Source organism: Miniopterus natalensis, chromosome 20 (genome assembly GCF_054644295.1).
Source record: "Miniopterus natalensis isolate mMinNat1 chromosome 20, mMinNat1.hap1, whole genome shotgun sequence".
Taxonomy (NCBI): domain Eukaryota; kingdom Metazoa; phylum Chordata; class Mammalia; order Chiroptera; family Miniopteridae; genus Miniopterus; species Miniopterus natalensis.
The window spans coordinates 21,601,351-21,619,042 of NC_142100.1; the positions used below are offsets into that span (position 1 = coordinate 21,601,351).

At 53.7% G+C, this 17,692-nt stretch overlaps 1 protein-coding gene across 2 annotated transcripts in view; it reads left to right on the top strand.

Moving 5' to 3' along the window:
* Positions 1–17,692, top strand: part of KSR2 (kinase suppressor of ras 2) — a 166,895-nt gene that overhangs the window by 40,665 nt on the left and 108,538 nt on the right. For both annotated transcript variants that reach the window (XM_087828699.1, XM_087828698.1), the window contains exon 3: positions 404–554. In XM_087828699.1, the coding sequence (XP_087684825.1) occupies positions 404–554 (151 nt within the window). The remainder of the gene's footprint in view (positions 1–403; positions 555–17,692) is intronic.

The following is a 17,692-nucleotide window of genomic DNA, read 5'->3' on the forward strand; positions in this document are numbered from 1 at the left end:
GCAGGACGCATGAAGGGCCCCCCAAAGATTAATAAATTGGAGCCTTGCTCATGAGGAGTTTAGAATCTGTGTGGGGAGGCAGACAGGTAATTAACTACCACCATTTACGGAGTGCCTGTGCTAAGCATACCTGCTTCCCTACACGGTATGTGCGCTTAAGAGTCCCACTTTACAGGTGAGTAAAGTGAGGCCCAGACAGGCTGAATGATTTGCTCGAGGTCATCCAGCTAATGAGTGGCGCAGCTGAGGTGAAACCCAAGCCTGTCTAACCTCCGGGACCCAACTGTGATGCCAAGTAGCCATCCGCTGGGCGCGCAGGCACCACTGGAGGGCAGCGGGGAGGCTCAGCCGTCGGGCCTCCGCTCTAGACGCCTGATGTCTATTTACCACCGTCCCCCCCCAGGAAATCACCCCGGGCCAGCTGAGCCTGGAGGACCTCCTGGAGATGACGGATGAGCAGGTGTGCGAGACCGTGGAGAAATACGGAGCCAACCAGGAGGAATGTGCCCGTCTCAACGCCTCCCTGTCCTGCCTCCGGAACGTGCACATGTCAGGTGAGCAGGCGCGGGGGATGGACACCTGCCGCGGGCCAGGACGAGACAGGGTCACCTCTGCTGGCAGACAGAGCGCTCGAGTGGAGGACAGAGGGGCCCGGACTCGGAGGCCAGAAGGGGTCGGGGCAGCTTCTGGGAACTCGGCCCCAAGGGAGACCTTCTGAGGGGGTAGGACGTTGAGTTCTGCATAATTAGGGTCCAGATTTTGGAAATACTGGCTGTGCGCAGGGGACTAGAATCATTTTACCTTAGAATTCGGCAGTGCCTTTGTATTTTGGATCAACATCTTACTTGTGTGTTTTTTTTCACGTAAATAATATACATTCCTTATTAAATAAATCAGAAAACAGATTAACAACCATAACTTCCCCAAGTTCCATCCTCTGGGGACCTACTGTTGCCATTTTGGTAGAATTTTTGGTATACTTCTTTCAGACCAATAGTTATGTGCATACTGCCTTTAAACAATAGAGTTAGGATTATTCATAAGTATTATTTTGATATCCGTTTTTTTTTAAACCTAGCAAAATAAACTCTGTGACTTGTTTTATCAGTTTGGGGGTCCAAATATATCGTCATATTTCTATGATCTTTCCCGTGAATTGTTCAAACTCCCGTCTGCCTTTCTTAGCAGGACATCAAATACCATCCTCGTAGGCCTCCTGCTCCTGTCTGGCTTTATGATTTTCCCTCAGGTTCCCAGCACCTTTTCAGTGTTAAGGGCTTAGCTCTGCAAATACCAGCCAAAGAAAAGTGGTGTTGGTCGACCCGTGTGGTGGTTTCTGCCCTCGCCACAAGGTGTCGCTGTTGTACATGAGTCTGGCGCAGCCGGGCAGGGTCGTATCCACAGATGTCCTCCCTGGATTCAACAGGCCCCATTCAACAAGTATTTATTGAGTGACTACTTTGTGCCAGGTTGCCTGAGGATCCATCAGTGAGCAAACAGAGCATACTTGAAACAGGTCATTGGCCCAGATCCCCCACACGTGCTCCTTTATATTCTTTGTTGCTGGCAGATCCTGATCAGAGCTAAAATCGGCATCAAAAGAGACCATGCATCGGAGGCTGTCCTATCATGGAAGGATGTTGGGTAGCATCCCTGGTTGCTACCCACTAGATATCAGTAACACCCCCCTCCCATTCATGACAAACAGAAAAGTCTCTGAATATTTTCAAGTGTTCTGGGGGGTATGTGGTGGAATCACCCCTAATTGAGCAGCTATAAAGGTCATGTCATTCCTTACTCTAGGACAACACTATTGATCCACCTAACATTTGCGTGGCTAAGAGGGCCTGTCAGTCATGCAACACAGACAAAGCCTGCTTCAAGGTGACTTCTCGCTACCTAGAGTGAGAAGCAGCTGGCACTTAGTGCTCCTTTAAGAAATGGTGCCTGACACAGATGGTAGGGTGTCAGTGAGTATTTATTGCGTGGATGGGTGGAGTAGCTACATGCTAACTCTTATTGTTACCATTACTGTCATCATCACATTAGCATCGTACCCACCCTCATCCTGCAGTCACCGTTGCCACCACCATCTTCACCACCATCTTCACCACCGTCACCACCACCACCATCTTCACCACCATCTTCACCACCGTCACCACCACCACCATCTTCACCATCACCATCACTATCACCATCACCACCATCACTATCACTATCACCACTACCACCACCACCACCATCAACACCACCACCACCATCAACACCACCACCACCATCAACACCACCACCACCACCATCACCATCACCATCACCACCACCACCACCATCACCACCGTCAGCAGGGTTCTCTAGCCTTTCTCTGCACCATCTCACTTTCCTCTACCTTCTTTCTATTCTCTTTTTTTGTCTCCAATGGGCCCCTGGGTTTCAGATTTTCTAATTCTGCTCTCTCTCAGTCTTTGATTTCCCTTCCCTCTGAGCCACTGCCCCTCTGAATGTTGCTGCTTCTTTAGAGCCCATTTCCCCCTCTGTCTGGCCTGATTGTTCCCTGGGGTTAGCCCACCTTTCCCTGGCCCAAAAATAAAAGCAGAACCCCAGGCAGTCTTTCCAGTGCGCACAGCCCCGTTTGTGCATCCCCCCGCCCCTGCCCCGGTCGCTACAGAGCTGAGGTCCTAGGGTGGAGCTGACTGGCTGCAGAGTAGGCGGGTGACTCGGAGGGAGATGCTGGTGCACCTAAGAAGAGGTTTCGCGGGCCATGCGGGGGGTGGGGGGTGGGGGGTGGAGGGAGAGCAGGCCAGGTTGCCACTGACAGGTGCCACGACCAGGAGCTTGCTTTGTGGGGCCCCCTCCAGCTCTTCCTGCTGAGGGTCCAGGGAAAAACTGACAGCCAGGAGCAAACCGGATGTAAAGTGGCCCTGAAATAGGACAGATGGCCTCAGATGCTCCCCTGCACCCTCCAAGTTAGGGTGTTGAAGGAAGCCCACCGGAACCCCCCTTCCTGTGCATGGAACAGAGATTAAGAGCCGGCTTGATTGCCCTATTGTTCCAGTTGCTTCCAACTCTGGGAGGGCTGGGCGGCTGGGCGGCTGGGGAAGAGCCACCTGTCCCGACGCCTGCAGCGTCTGGCGAGTTTCAGCATCATTGTCCTTTGTCTCCCTTCATTGTTTGCCCCCTGCCTTCCTGTTCTGTGTGTTTTCAGGAATCCCTTATGCAGATGTAGGGCGGCATTAGCCTCCTCCAGTGCAAGGGACAGAAGCCTAATACAGCCACGTCGCCCACAGATGGCCCATTCATTCACTATAGATATTGACCCAACTTCCCGTTTCGGTCACCGCGGGGGACTGGGGACGTGGTGGCGGTTAAGGCTAACCAGCTTCCCACGCTCAGGGTCCTTGTGTTCTAGACCCGAGCTGTCCAACGGGGTGGCCTCTGGACTCACGCTCCTTCAGGGGGCCTGTGGCTCTTCTCTTTGGGTGAACACGTTCCATTGCCACCCCCCCGGGACCTCCCTACTGACCTCTCTCCTCTCTTGGGAACGGCCTCCCTTCCCCCAGGCACACGGACACCTGGGGATGCTCCCTAGCCCCACGCCAGCTCTGTCGCCAGTCCTGTCCTTGGGGACGGTGCGCACTTTCGCTCCATCATCTGATCATTTCCTTTCTTTAGCACTTCTGTCTTTCCCTTCTCCGCCTGGGACTCTCTGGAGGAGAAATGAGGCGGACAGGCTTTGTAATTGGAGACCAGGACACCCCGGGTGACAGGCTGGCATTGTTCTTCAAGCTCTACCTTCTCAAGGCCTTCTGCCTTCATGGTCACAGAGGGTGGAGGACCTGAGTGGCAGGGCTGTGCTTTTGCTTTAAACCCTAGTCTCCTTGCTTGATAAAGTTAGGGTCGCATAGCTGGGTGGCTGCAAACACTTTGATGCTTTTTGCTCCGGGTATGGATTGCTTTGGACACCATCCGACTGGGGCCTCTCCTCTCGATGGCCACCAGGAGGCGCTGCCTGACCATCTTCCTTCAGCTGAGAAGCCAAAGGATTTGCTCAAGTGCCACGGAAAAAAAAAACAAAAAACAAAAAACTCCATGGGTGTGCAAAAAGAGCTCCATGGATGTGCAAAAAGAGCTCCATGGATGTGCAAACTGTAAGGAACCTCGGTCTAATCATCTCAACTTTCAAATAAGGGAAAACTGAGTCCCAGGGAGCAGAAAGGCTTGACCCAACCATGGCAGGGAGCAGGTGTGGGCTTAGTTCTGTGTTGTGGGCAGAGCATCCTGGGCAAAGTGAAAACCCGGGGTGTTGGGTGGGGGACGGGGGCGCCTTTAGTCTCCTTTCCTGACTGGCTTTGCGCGAGCTGCCCGGCATGGAGCACGCTCCTGGTTCCTGCCCGCCTCCAGTCTGCACGGACTGGGTCTTGCTGCCCCGAGCCTCCCTGCAGCCCTCATGTCACCGATGCACTCGCGTTGGTCTTGCTGCCACACCGAAGACCAATTAAGAGAAGAAAATGAGCTGCAAAGAAGGAACCTTGCAAAGCAGCCTCCAGATAATAGCTGCTGGTGTCACAAAGAGCTCCAAAGGGGTGAAGGCTTCCTTCCCTTGGGAGACATCTGGGAAGAGCTTGGGGCCAGATTTGGGGTGACTCTTGTTGTGCAGGACCCCTCCTAATGCCTGTTAACACAAAGGCTGTGAAGAAGAGCAGCAGGATTTGTTTCAACTGAAATCAACGTCTTAGCCTTTGCCATGTGCCCAGCACCGGGGCACGTAGATAAAAGAGATGCTGGCCTGGCCGTTAGTGTGAGTTCTGAGCCCGGCACGTGAGTCCCTGCTGGACCCCGGGGCTGGGATGAACTTGGTCCAGTCCCTTCCCCGTCCGTGTCCCAGTCTTTGAAACAGGCACAAACATACGTAACCTTTAGGAATGAATGAGGTGAGGCCTGCTTTCGCCTCTGCCTGGGGCTGCCTCTCCCATTTGAGCCGGACCTGACCCGGGCCCTTCAGGCTGGAGGGGTGGAAATGAGACGGCCCACGTGAACAGCCGAGTCAGAGGTCTCCCTGCTCCCGGCCCTGCCTCCAGCCTGCCTCCGGAAGGCAGGGCCCTCGGGAGCGGGGTGGGCGGCCGAGGATGTTGCCAGGACTCTGGTCGGGCCCCTGAATTTGACAGAGCTGATGCCCCACGAATGGGGGTGGGGTGGGCAGTGCCGCCCTTTTAGTATTTTGGAGCAGGAAAAAGGTAACAATCAATCACAGCCTGCCTTTCACCGATTCGAGATGGAAGCCAGGAAATTCTGTGAAGACCGAGGCTCTGTCAAAGCACAGGAACCGTAATCAAGTTGGACTTTTGCTGATCAGGCCCAGAGCGCGATTTACTCCGGTCTGTAGTCAGATTTACAGGAAGCAGATGAAAGCTGGGGGCCTCGCTGTGACCCCCTCCCCCCAGCACACACGCGCACACACTCATGCACACGCACATATGCATGCACTCATGCACACAAGCACTCATACACACACACGCATACACACTCACACATATGTACTCACATGCACACATGTACTCATGCATACACATGCATACACACACTCACACGTACTCATGTGCACACGCACACAGACACGCACATGCACACACATGCAATCACACACATGCACACACTCATGCACACACACACTCGTGCACTCATACACACATGCATACACATGCACTCACACACTCATGTACTCACATGTGCACACATGCACACAGACACTTGCACACACACTCATGCACTCATACACACATGCACACACATGCATACACACATGCACACACATGCACATTCACAAGTACTCTCACATGCATAATCTCTTCCACTCTTCCTAGGGACTTGCCTGTTACAAGGACGGGGAAACGGTTACTGTTTCTATTAGGTTTCTTCACCTGTCTGATCCCATTGAAAGTTCCCGGCGCCCTGCAGGATGATGTCACCTCTCTTTCAGTCGCACCCCATTTCTCTACACTGTCTTCGGTGTGAATGAAACGCCCCAATTTATAGATGAAGAAAGAGGCCCCGGGCCCCAGGCCCGGTGGCCCTGATCCCACAGAGGCAGGGAACAGGCACCCGGGGCTGTCGCTTCCCTGCCTCCAGCGGGATGGGCCAGGCTGCAGGCCTCTGCGGGTGACACTCCGACACTCGCGGGGAACCTCTCCCCTGAGGCAAGAAAAGGCCGTGGCTGGTGGAGAGACACCATCGGCCCGAGACTAGGATGGACGAAGGAAGAGCTGACAGGCAACCAAACGTCCTTTCCAAGGCGTTTACTGGGGGAGGCAGAGCGAATGAACCCCGTTCCGCCCTGATGGACGTGATTAACGCGGCCGGGCCGATAGCAGCATCGCAGAGCTTCTGGCTCGGGGGGAAGTATTTGGGTTTTTCATGCTCCGCCAGGCCCCCCGGGAGACAGGGCGCGGGAGGAAGCTGGATTTGGGGACATGTCACATCTCTTTTCTTCTACAGTCAAGAAATCTATTTCTTTAATTAAATTTCCTCGGCGTTTGGTTTTTGAACATGAGCGAATTTTCTCTTGTTTTCTTTCTTTATAAGACATCAGTTAGGGCAGAATTTGTCAATAAAAATAACAGTGTTACTGACAACAATGTTAGTAAAAATGGTAGAAAACCAAACCAAAAAACCAAACGGCACCACATCCCCTGCTGTCCTAAGTCTGTGGCTGAGGTCCCGCCTGTCCCTTTAGAGGAACCGTCACTAGCTTGCAGCTCACTTGGATTTTGGTCTCATGTCGGCCTCAGGGGTTTGAAGCCCGAGGTCTAAGATGTATTCGGTAATCTAACCCAGGGGTCAGCAAACGGTGGCCTGCAGGCCAGCCCTGCCCGCTGCCTGCTTTCAAAAATAAAACTGTACTGGGTCCGAGCTGCGCCTACGCGTCCATCCACCGTCTGCGGCTGTCTTTGTGCCACGACGGCGGAGTTGAGTAGTTACGGCGGAGGCCATATGGCTCGCAAGTTGAAATATTTACTGTCCTGTCCTTCGCAGAAAACGCTCGCCAGCCTCTGTGCCAGTCCTTGACTGTGTTCCTTTACTGTTTTTCTCCTGCGTGAACGGTGCGCTTGTTCATCAAGCCTTTAGGAGGCACTTTCTCGGTGCCGAGCCCCCCGTTAGGTACAGGGCCTGTTTTTTTCCTATAAGGAATGATCACAGTGCGCGAAGGTGCAGAAGACTGTCTGTCGCCATGGTAACTTGAAGGCGGAAAAATCCCTCTGTGCCAGGCACTGTGCTGGGCTCCGGGGACACAGGCGTGAGCAAGAAACACGCAGCCCTGACCTCACGGACTAACGTTAGCGATAGCCCCAGAGTTAAGGCGAGAGTCCTGAGCTTCTCTGCTCCTCAGTGTGAGAATCTGTCAGATGGGAACACTAGGAATCCCTGCTGAACTTTATCTCACCAGGAGGTTGGAAAAATAATAGGAGATACTAGCTGGACCAGGGGTTGATAAATCTGAACTGTGGAAGGCTCGTCCCGAAGCATAATGTAGGAGCTGAGAGCATAGAGTCTGGAACCGGTCAGCTGAGGTTGGGGACCAGCTCTGTCACCTTGTGGCTGTGTGACTTTGCACAAGTTACTTAACCTCTCTGGTCTCTATCTCCTACAAAGTGAGGCGAGTGCCACTGCCACCGCCTCATAGGGCTGTTATGGGAATTTAATGAGTTCTAAGGCATTTACATATACGAAGTGCTTTCTAAGTATTAAATAAAAGAATAATTGACAACAATAATAATAACTGTCAACATCGATCCACTCTTTACTCTGTGCCAGGCCCTTTACGTGGATTGTCTGATTTATTTCTCACAGTAACCTGACACGGTAATTATTATGATTATTACCTCCGTTTGACAGACGAGAACGCTGAGGCTTATAGTCAAGTCACTGCCAAGGGCACACAGCTGGTAAGTGTTCAGGCTGGTGACAGACTCCGGCGCCTGCCCGGCCCTGTGGCTGAGGCTGTACTGGTGGCGGGCAGAGGTCCAGCTCTCGGACACGTGCGGAGAGCAGAGCCCGGAGCTGCCCGGGGGCCGACGCGATAGGCCGAGCGTTTCCCAGGCCACCAGGCCCAGCCTGCAGGTTTCGGGGACAGGGGCGCCCCCTTCCCAGAAGGCAGACTGGCCTCTCTTCCCCCCTCCCTCTTGCCTCTCTGACGGCATTTTGAAGTCAGAAGTAGAGTTCAGGGCCTGGGAAGAGATCTTGCAAAGAGAACGCTCCTTCCCACAGGGTTAAATAAAAAGCGTGGGAAGACGGGAGCCCTAACGCCTTAGTCAGTTCTGTGTGTGTGTCTGTTCTCTATTTTTTAAAAACCTCTCCAAATGCTAATTCCTGCCCCTGCCATGTCAGGCGGTGCTCCATAGAGGTCACCCTCAGACTTCATGTGTCTCTGGCTTGTCATCTGAATATTTTAGGTGGGGCCCTTGACGCCCTCCCTAAGCAGCAGTGCATTTTAAAAGTGTTTTTTTTTTTGTTTATTTGCCTATTAGAATGGGGTGTTTTTTTTTCCTCCTTGGATTTTAAAATCTCCCTTTTCCCTCCTTCCTGGTGCCGGGCGGCCTGACCCTACCTTGCTTTCCTAAGATGGTGACACAGAAACAAGCAAAGGGTGTCGCCATAGCTCTGGCTGAGGCTGCACAGCAGGATTGCATGGCAAGGAGAGACTTGAAGTCCCTTAGCTCCTGGGAGGGTTGGGCGGCTTCTCTGTGACCTCAGTGGCCTCGTCTGTGCTATTTTCTCCTACTCCACATCATCCAGTTACGCTGACCCGGCTCCTTGAATGCTTTTCTCACCCCAGGACCTTTGCATATGCTGTACCCTGTGTCCCAAGCATTCTTTCCCTTCTTTCCCCTTGGCTGACTCCTACTGAGCTTTCACATTCTGTCTTACGAGTTTTTTTCCTCTGTAGAGTCTTTCTGTCCCCCAACTCAAAAAAAGCACCCCTCTATTTTCTGTTGGGATATCCTGTTCTTCTTCGTAGCATGTGTCCCGGTCGTTAACTGTGTATTTATTTCTGTGCTTATTTGTTTAACATCTGTTTCATGATACTGGAAGGCTCCTCGAGGCCAAGGGCCATCTCTTGTTTTGTTCACTAGTGTGTCCCTACCACCTTTCCCAGAGCCTGGTTCTCAGTTAATATTTATTGAAATAAAATGGACATGTTTTCAGGGCGCTTTTTGTCTTATAGGGATATTGTATGCCCACGTAAAGAAAACACTGGGTAGGAAGTTCTAGAAAAAGAATTCAAGCAATAAAAGTATCTAACGTGGGTGGATTACTCTGAGCCGGGCATTGGACTAAGTGCTTTATAGGTATCATCTCATTTAGTCTTCCCAACAGCACTATGAGGTAGGTGCTATTACCATCCCCATTTCACAGGTAAAAAGACTGAGGCACAGAGAGGCCAAGTCAGTTGTCCAAGGTCTCACACACAGTTCATGACAGAGCTGGGGTCTGGACCTAGATCTGTCTGATTCTCAAGTTCTTGCCCCTTAGTCTCAACTCCGCAGGGCTTTGCCATAACCAAAAGCTCAATAACATATTTTCAGACTTGAAAAAGGGTGATTCTGGCTCTTCCGGTGGTCTCGGCCGGGAACTTGAAAGTTCTTTCGCTTTGAGGCAGGAGTGGACCAGACGGACCACACCTGGGACACTGTCCAGCACTGATGTTCTTTGGAAGGGCCTAAGTCGCAGGTAGCGCCTGTGTTTCTTCACACTTACTCTGACTGTTCCAGGTTTTGTTGCGGACTTGAGGCCAGTCAGCAGCTGATGGGCATCTGGCTTTGGGGTGGCGGCGGTGCCTGTCTTTGCCTTCCGCGTGGGGTGGTCTTGGGTAGGAATGTGACCTGGCCATGTGCCCAAAGCTTTTCTATTTCTTGGCCCCCCACCCCCACCCCGGGATCTGGAGCCCGAGCCTGGTTTCCAAATTGAAGATAACGATCCGATTTAGTGATTTATCCAATTAGGCTGAAATGTATTTATTACATGCTTAAACATATTCCAGCGAACTCTGAAAACGAACCGCAGGACTGTCCTGGGCTGAATTTCCGGGACCCACTGGAGCAAGTTCAAGAAAAGCCTAATCCACTTAGAGGAAAACAGAGCCAGGCCTAATCCAATCGGCATCTGCCTCAGCCCGCACCCCCTCCTCCTGCCCACGGCCTCTGTGCCCCCCAAGCCTTCCTCTGGGAGGTGAGGAGGGGTCATGGGGGTCGGTCTTCAGGGGGTCAAGGTCACCTCAAATTTAACGCCCCTCTGGATTCTCCCTTCCCACAGAACCGATGCAGGGGGAAGACCGTACATACCCTTTACTTCTTGTTTTAAAGTAATATTTAGACCTCTTTTTGCTTCTAAAATCATTTTTATTTGTAAAACGTCTAGAAAATAGCCCGGCCGGTGTGGCTCAGCGGTTGAGCACCGGCCTATGATCCAGGAGATCGCGGTTCGATTCCCAGTCGGGGCACATGCCCGGGTTGCGGGCTCCATCCCCAGCAGGGGGCGCGCAGGAGGTTTTTGCTCTTGCCCTGCACATCTCTGAAACAACTTTGTATCATCTGGTCTTCGTATCATTTACTCTGGTATTTTTTTAAGAGCTTCATTGAGATATAATCAACATATAATAAACTCCAAAAAGTATACAAGTTGGTGAGGTTCGACATATGTGTACACACAGGAAACCATCATCATGCCAGACAGGGGACATCTGTCACCCCCACACGGTCCTCCAGTGCCTTGGTTCTGCTTGTACTTTAAGGTGACCTCACGGGGGCTGGGATGCCCTCAGCAGCTCTGGAGCCCCTCGTGTTGCCTGGGACACACCCTAGGACATGCCCTGCACATAGAAGATGCCTTAGTCAACCTTTGCTGATGAAAGAAGGCAACTTACACTCCTGTGTAGGCACCTACTTGCCTTGGATGCCCTCAGTGACGGGGAGCTCACTCCCAAATAAGTCAGCGCCCTTCCACACTGGCTTGTTCTTGAGCAATCGCAGCGCAGACCGGCTTCCTAGCATAGCTCTTTCTCTCTCTGGCTTTCCTTCTGCCCTCCAGACTTAGTGGGGTGCATCCTTTCCCTCTCCTTCCTGACCACTCTGGTGAGTGGGACATACCCAGTCCCTGACCCCACAGAGCTCATGGTTTGGTGGGGGGGGGGGAGTAGACACTCATAAGTAGTGATTTACCCCCAGGGTGAGTGACACTCCGGAGGAGAGGGCTATAGGAGCTCTGAGAGCTTGTACTGGGGAGCTGACCTTCTGTGGGGGGTGCCATGGTCAGGGAGGACCTCCATGGAAAGTGACATTTCCCGTGGCTTTTGATCGTTGGAAGATTACCATCTTGCTTCTTGTCAGTTTTGTCTTCTCTGAACCAAACATCTTCAGTTTCCTTTGTCTCTCACTGGGCACGACTTGCAGTCCCCTCAGCTCCCCCGCCAGCTCTTTGTCATCCTCATGTCCTGTGACCGGAGAACACCGAGCACCCCGTCTCTGGGGACGCGGCATTTGCCTAATCACGCGGCCAAGGACTGCATTCATTTTTCCTCCTTCGGTCACAGGAAATTTTCAGCAGGATCAAAGGCTGGCCTGGAAGCGACAATAACCACAATAAAACAACAGCACCCACGGGCATTTGTCAGATGCCGTGCTAAGCACTTCCCGGGCGCCCGCTGGCTCACCCCCTTCTCCCGGGCGCGGTGTCAGCTCCCGACAAGGCCCGCCCGCTCTAGCTGGGCTTACGTAAGGCTCTGTCCAGAGGGGTGTTGGCATCTCGGCTCACTTAATTCTCGAAGCAACCTCACGAGGTAGGTGCTTTTATTACTCCCACTTTACAGATGTGGAAGTGGAGGCACAGGGAGGCCAGGCACCTCGCGCCGGGCCACAGAGCTAGGCTCAAACCCTGAGTCGGTGGTGGGAGCCACCAAGCACCATACTGTCTCTGCTGGGGTCCCCCCCCCATTCCAGGTGAGGAATTAAGGTTGGGCAGGGTAGGCAACCTCCTCAAGGTCAAATGGTGACGCTGGGATTTGGCTCCAGCACTGTGGCTCCAGAAGTCACTCTCAACCCCTGACCTGTTCTACCGCCTCCTTGGAGGGACATTTAGAGGAAAGGACGTTGGGTGATTGAGGCCCCAGCCCCTTCAGAGAGGACCCTTCCCTCCTTCCCTCCTCCCCCCTTTCCCTTTTCCCCTCACCCGAGGATATTTTTTCCGTTGCTCTTCAGAGAGAGTGGAAGGGGGAGAGAGGGAAAAACCCATTGATGTGAGAGAGGACCATCCATTGGTTGCCTCTTGCACGTGCCCCGACCAGGGCTGGGGAGAACCTGCAACCAGGGTACGTGCCCTTGGCTGGAATCGAACCCGGGACCCTTCAGTCCTCGAGCTGACGCTCTAACCACTGAGCCAAACAAGCCAGGGCAGGGGGTCTTTCTTTATGCACTGTCCTAGCCCCCCGGGGTCTCCTCCAGGTCTTGTGGGTGACGTCCGTGTGGGCCCGTAGGTACGGAGCGGCCGGGAGAGGGCCATGGGCAGCGAGAGCCAGGAGCCGCAGCTGGCATCCGGAATGGGGTGCTCCCTCCTTAGAGGGCAGCGAGCCAGCTGTGGGCGGGTTAACCCCTTACCCCCCAGATGTGCACCCACGACGCGGAACAGGCATGGGGCCAAGCTCTTCTCCGTTTATTGAGTCACTCATCAGCGCCATCTAATTTCCCATGGTGTTTCTGTTGGGGACGTGGGAGGGCGGCCGAGGGAGGGAGAGAGGGAGGGAGGGAGGGAGACAGATCGTTGCCACTTATGCCACACTCGGAGCCTAATGACGTTTTGCTAGAACGGTTCGGAAATTCAGACGTGAGCAGACAGTAGGTCTTAAGGGACGTCTCTCTGTCGGCAGACATGCTCCTCCAGGGGACGAGACTTCACGGAGAGCCCCTGAAAGTCCTCAGATGCCTTTTTCAAAACTTCCGCGAAGTAGAGTCGCACCCGATCGGAAGCTGAGTTCTGGATTCCTGGCAACATCTGGCCGAAGGGCATCCGGCCTCGTGGCCCAGCCATCGCAGAAAGGGGCCCCCTGGCCATTCCTTTTCCCGAAGCTGCTTTGTGCCGGGCTGTGTGATGGTGCGGGGTGTGGGGTGCGGGATCCACCCCAGCAGCTCTGGGTTAGAATCAGCCACCTGCTGGCTGATACGCCACAGGGACGGCTGTGAAACTTCTCGGTGCCGCCCGGAGAAACTTCGGTGCCCGCAGACCGAAACGTCTCCGTTTCAAGGAGGGAGGCAAATCTGAGAAGACCTCCACCAAATTTAGGGTCCACTCTTTCTTTTTTTTTTTTAATATGTCTTTTTGATTTCAGAGAGAGGCAGAGAGAGAGAGAGAGACATCGATGATGAGAGAGTCATTGATCGGCTGCCTCCCGCATGCCCCCTACTGGGGGTCGAGCCCGCAACCCGGGCATGTGCCCTGACCGGGAATTGAACTGTGATCTCCCGGTTCCTAGGTGGATGCTCCACCCCCGAGCCACGCCGGCCGGGCTGGGTTCCACCCTTTCTGTAGCGGCGAAACCTTACACATACCTTACCTGACTAGTTCTCACAGTGATCTGGATACTTCTAACCCTCCCACCTTATAGAGGGGAAACTGAGGCAGAGGGAGGTTAAGTAACTTGCTAAGATCTGTGTCGATGGGGAGCAGTGGTCTCAACGCCGGCCGAGGCATCCGAATCCCCGGGAACGCTCCTAAAAACACAGGTGGCTGGGGCGGGGCCTGGAATTTGCATTTTTAACAAGTTGCCAGGTGGTGCTGGTGGTGTTGGTCTGGGGGCCGCCATTTGAGAAGCACTGAGCTGAGTCAGCCCTTCTCCCAGGCTGCGTCCCTGGCAGACGGTGGGAGGAACTAAAGATATTTATCCTGGAGCCGAAGCGGGGAGGGACATAGTCCCATCCAGTTGTCACATTTGCAAAGGGCTGTCCCAGGGCAGACGGGGCTGTGCTTTGGGCCGTCGAGGGCACGGCGGGGCCAGGAGGGCGGAAGTCACCCTGGCCAGGTCTGGGCTCCATAAAAGGAAGGACTTCCCGTCACCAGGCCTGCCCTCCGCCTAATGAATTCCTCAGGTACCGTCCCGAGAAGGGGTGAGCCGGGACCTGACTCTGGTGGGAGAGCAGGAGAAAAAAATCCCTCTTTCCTGGTGGATCTCATCAAGACCCATTGACTTATCAAGTTTGATGTTCTCTTAAAACACATCACGGCACATTTTAATTTTGACTTAATTGTGTTTTCGTTTCACAACATTGTTCTCATTTATGCATCTGTTTAGCTTTGTACTTATAAGCTCATTAACTTGACTCACTTTTCCCCCTCATTTCTGTTTTCCCTTTGCCAAAAGCATCCAAAAATAACACCCCCGAAACCAAACAGGCCAAAGACAAAGACTGGCCGAGGGCCTGGCAAGGCTGGGCGCAGGTCAGCCGTCTCCGTGGTGCCCGGGAGGGCGAGGCGAGGGCGAGGGCCGAAGCGTCAGGGCTCAGTGGCCAGTCAGTATCATCTTAAAACTGGCGGAGGAGTCACTTCCTAGGAAACCGGCATTTCACAGAGATACTGCAGCCTCAGGCCACTGTGGCTCCGTTAGTTGGGCGTCGCCTGGTCCACCGAAAGGTTGCGGGTTCGATTCCCGGTCAGGGCACCTGCCCGGGTTGTGGGCTCGATCCCCAGTCGGGGGCGTGCAGGAGGCAGCCGATCAGTGACTCTCTCATCATTGACGTTTCCATCTCTCTCTCTCCCTCTCCCTGAAATCAATAAAAACAAATTTTTTTTTTTTAAAAAAGAAATGAGGTTCTGATACCTGCTACAACATGGGTGAACCTCGAAGGAAGCCGCACACAGAAGGCCACCTGCTGTATGATTCCATTTCTATGAACTGTCCAGAAGAGACAAACCCATCGAGACAGGTGGATGCCGGGGGCTGGGGTGGGGAGTGACCGCTTAGTGGGTACCGGGTCTCCTTTGGAGGTGATATCAATGTTTGGACCTAGATAGAGGTGGTCTTTGCACAACCTTGTGGACGCAAATACCACTGAAGGGTACATGTTAAAGTGGTTAATTTTGTGCTATGTGAATTTCATCTCATTTTTTTAAAAAGAGGTCCTTGGTCTGACTCCGTTAACAAAACAGACCCCTGGAGGAGTTTGGGGAGCTGGTCTAGCCTGGAACAGGGAGGCTCACCCCAGGCTGCAGTTAGAATCACCTGGGAGCTTTTAAAACTCTGGCAGCCTGGGCTCCACCCGCCAAGCTCACTCCGTGGTTCTGGGGCGGGGTCCGGGCCGCGGGAAGCGGGGATCGGACTCGGTGGCAGGCGAGCGGCCAGGGCCGGGGCGGGTGTCTCCCGGATCTCGCGCTTCCATCCCGTGTTCCATCCTGACACCCGCGCCCCTCCCAGGTCTCCAGTGTCAGGAAACGCCGGATGTTCGAAACGGTGCCCCCCCCCACGTTAATGTGCACATGTGACACTGAAGATTGGGGTTCAGCAGGTCCTGAGTGGGGTGTGAGAATCTGCCTTTCTACCAGCTCCTGGGGGTGGGGTGGGGGGGCACTAATGCTGCTGCTCCAGGGACCACACTCAGCCAGGATCTAAAATGCAAATAAATCAACACGGTTCACGTTCAGGCGCTGAGACTTGTCTTAAGCAGGTAGCACAAGGCAGTTAATGAGCCTCGTGCTCTGTTTACGCCTTCTGGTCATTTACTTGACTCCAGTTCTGTGAAGCAAGCATTTAAATCGTCCCTGTTTTACAGGCGAGGAAACTGAGGCTCAGAGGCACCCAGCCACCCCGCTAATGAGAGCTGAAGTCGGTACCCCCAGCCCCCGCCCTTCGCTGCCTCTAGGGAAGCGTGTCCCGCACCACGTCTGTGTGTCGTGGCCGAGATGGTTCAGAGATGGCCCAGGTGACGTCCAGAGTCCGAATGCAGCGCAGCCAGGCTCCTCCAGAGCAAGGCGTCTGGGCGTTAGAATGCCCCGAGCAGGGCCCTTCCGGGGGGAGCTCTGTGGGTGACGTCAGCTGCGCTTCCCGTCGGTTTCTGAAATGGGGTGAACACCAGTGTCTTGGGGTGAAAATGAGCCACTCGTCCTGGTTTGCCCGGGACTTTCCTGGTTTTAGCACCGGAAGTCCCATGTCCTTGGCAACCGGGCTGATGGGTCCCCTTACTTATCAGAGGCCAGGAGCTCTCTCTCAGCTTCCGAGGACCGCAGGCTGGCCGTGGCCAGTGGGGCAGGAGGTCAGACGATGCCCATCCTGGGGCTGTTGCCACCTCCTGCGCGTCCCGGTCAGTCACCTCGGCCTTTCTCCCCAGCGTGCCTCTGGTCACCCCTGGCGTTCTGTGGCGAGGAGAGCAGCTTAGCATTTGCAGATGGGCTCGCGGAAGGATGCAGCTTTGTTTTCAATTCTCATTAACCTGGAACCAGGGAAAGACTGAAAGTATTATTGAATCGTTGAGGGATCTCATGAGTTACTGCAGGAAACACATTATTGTGAAGGCTGGTTCCTTAATGGGGTGGTTGGAGACATTTCTTTGCCAGGCCAACATGGTAAAAGCAGCGTAATAACAGTAATGCTAAAACCGCAGCAGTAATAATGATGGTGATTTTGGCCACCACGTACTGAGCACGTAGCCTCGGGTCTCCAGATGGACCATAAAAAATGGTTTGGTTCAAGCTCAGCAAGCTTTTTCTTAAAGGGCGAGACGGTACATATTTTGGGCTTCTGAAGGCCATATGGTCTCTGTTATAACCACTCAGCCCGGCCTTTCTGGGGTGAAATCAGCCAGGCAACAGTCCGTAAGCGAAGGAGCACGGCTGCGTTCCGGTGCAATCAGATTCACAAAAAACACGGGGCTGGCCCTCGGGCTGCGGTTGGCCGACCCGCGATGGAGTGGAAAGAGGATGGTCTTTGGGAGTCAGACTTGGGTTCCAGACCCGGCTCGGCCACTTTCTAGCAGTGGCCTGGAACGTGCGTCGCCTGGACCTCTCGGAGCCTCAGTGTGCTCGTCTGTAAAATGGGGACACGGGTGCGTCCGACCTCACAGCTGTGCTGCGAGGATTAAATGCACGTGTGGAGCCGCTCAGTCAATGTTATTAAGTCTTTTAAAGGAGCCCCCCAGGATGGGGCCAGGGGGCGGGAGGGCCCTGGTAGCGCTTTCAAATGCTGCAGCCAAAAGGGGATACGTGTGGTCCAAACCCTCTTCGCAATGGCTTGCAGACTGCGCTCTGGCAGCTCTGGAAGGCACGCAGAGTTCCTTCCCCAGGTGTTTTCTGGAGGGAGAGAATGAAGTCCAGCCTCCCTCTTTGTTTCCATGCCCAATAAATCACTCTGACAGCGGCTTGTTTTACTTTTACTCTGCGCATGGTTTTGGCAGTTGCTGGTAGGAGAGGGGAGGGGGAAAGGCATCGTTTTGTCCGGAATTGCTTCAGGAATGGAACTATTTTTTGTGTGAATTAATATTCATCAAATAGATCAGGTAAACATCCAGTAATGACAATGCCCCGGCCATTTATCAATTCCGGCTTCAGAATGCAATTATCATTCCGATGGCACCGAGACCCAGGAATGAAGCCTGCCTGAGAGATCCCATTTTTCCCAGATCGGGGTTGGGGAGCGGGGTGTGTGTGTGCGTGAAGATTCATTTTT